Raw genomic sequence first — 1763 nt, 5'->3', positions numbered from 1 at the left:
AACTTACGTATCAACAAGGAATGCACCATTGGATATGCCAGATGATGTTTTAACTGTCGAGATATGGAAAAGTTGAGAATATAAGAAAAAACAAGTTTTCATATGGCCCCTAAAGGATTATTAATTCAAATTCAAATTCAAATTCAAAAAAATTTATTGACAGATACATCAAATGGGATGTATTAGCATGCTAAGGCATCCCCAACAAATATAATTTTTACAATGCTCTTTTATCTATTCCAAGAAAACCTTGGAAACCTATTAACAATTCTTTTTGTGAAATTATTATTCAAGACAAAACAAACTTGCTCAGTAACATTATTAATAGAAACATTTCTAAATTCCCTAAGGTTATCACATTCTAACATATAATGATGCAGAGTATGCGAGTATGCTGCACCACATAATCTACAGTGTATACCATCACCATCCATATATTGCCAACAATAATTATACCCCAACCTCATTCTCATAACAAAAGTATCAACTTTCGAAAGTACCTTACCATATGTAACTTTAGTGTTTTCAGTGACAAACAAATAATGCCCCATACTGACTCTGCCCTCTTCCAAAACCTTTATAGCCTTTTCTGTCCCCCAGACCTCTCTCTTTATTCTCATTCCTCTTTTTATTCTATTTAGGCTCATAGAGGTTTCTATGTCAATGGAAGGCTTTCGTGTGGCTTCCTTGGCCAGATTGTCAGCAACTTCATTTAATAAAATACCAATATGAGATGGAACCCAAAAGAACTTTACATTCAGTCCTTTCTCCTGAAGCCGACAAACCAATCCTTTACAGAGCACAACCACCTCGCTACTACTGGGAGTTTTGCTATTTAAGGCTAGCAAAGCACTCTGCGAATCAACAAACACAAATATATCCTTTATTTTATTAACAACCATTTTGAGGCCCTCATGTATAGCATGTAACTCTGCTGCCGTAGATGACGTTTCATCTTCAAGCCTCTTAGACAGCGTTGCATCCACACTAATATCATTTTCATAATACTCACGAACAACCACACCACAACCAGCTTTATTACCATTTACAGAGCCATCACAATATATATGAATGGTATTACACCTAGGTAACATATTCAGTTTACTAAGAAAGGATTGTCTTAAAACACATGTATTACACTCGCTCTTTTTATAGTCCAACTTACTTATACATATATTTAACCTACAACACAACCACGGCTTTGGACATTTTACTCTATCCAAATGAACACAGTATTTAACAACGTCATATTTTAACAATATCCTATATAGTTTTCTCAAATGACCATTAGGTCTGTTCGAGATTCTAAAGTTACCAGACATCATATCAATGGCCCTTTTTAAAATCTCTTCACCCCTCCTTATACTGCGGACAACTGCAGCACAGACTATTTCTTGAACTCTCTCGGAGATACTTGGGAGATTCAACTCCATTCTCATGATTTCTATGTGCGTGCTCATGGGACAGCCTAGTATTATGCGCATTGCTTGATTTTGTATTATTTCTAACTATTTTAATTCTCTCTCCGGATAGCAGATTAGCACCGGGGATGCATAATCAATAACTGATCGAACTGTGCTTATGTACATCATTCGTAATACAGGTATACCGGCACCATTGCCTCTATTAGCCAACACCTGCAAAGGTCTTAATCTTAACAGGCAAATATTTCTAACATAATTGACCTCATCCTTACTTTTGTGAAAGCCAATGTACATGCCAAGATATTTATAAGTTCCTACCATTTCCAATTGCCTCCCATT

At 35.8% G+C, this 1763-nt stretch overlaps 1 protein-coding gene across 1 annotated transcript; it reads right to left on the bottom strand.

Moving 5' to 3' along the window:
• Positions 1-230: 230 nt before the first annotated feature.
• LOC135198990 (uncharacterized) lies at positions 231-1094 on the bottom strand. Its single transcript, XM_064226907.1, has one exon. It carries the CDS (start codon positions 1092-1094, stop codon positions 231-233), a length of 864 nt encoding a protein of 287 aa, XP_064082977.1.
• Between the last annotated feature and the right edge of the window lie 669 nt (positions 1095-1763).

The sequence above is a fragment of the Macrobrachium nipponense genome, chromosome 25 (genome assembly GCF_015104395.2).
Source record: "Macrobrachium nipponense isolate FS-2020 chromosome 25, ASM1510439v2, whole genome shotgun sequence".
NCBI classification, from domain to species: Eukaryota; Metazoa; Arthropoda; class Malacostraca; order Decapoda; family Palaemonidae; genus Macrobrachium; species Macrobrachium nipponense.
The sequence above is the reverse complement of the archived record's forward strand: the minus strand, read 5'-3'. Positions and strand labels throughout refer to the sequence as shown.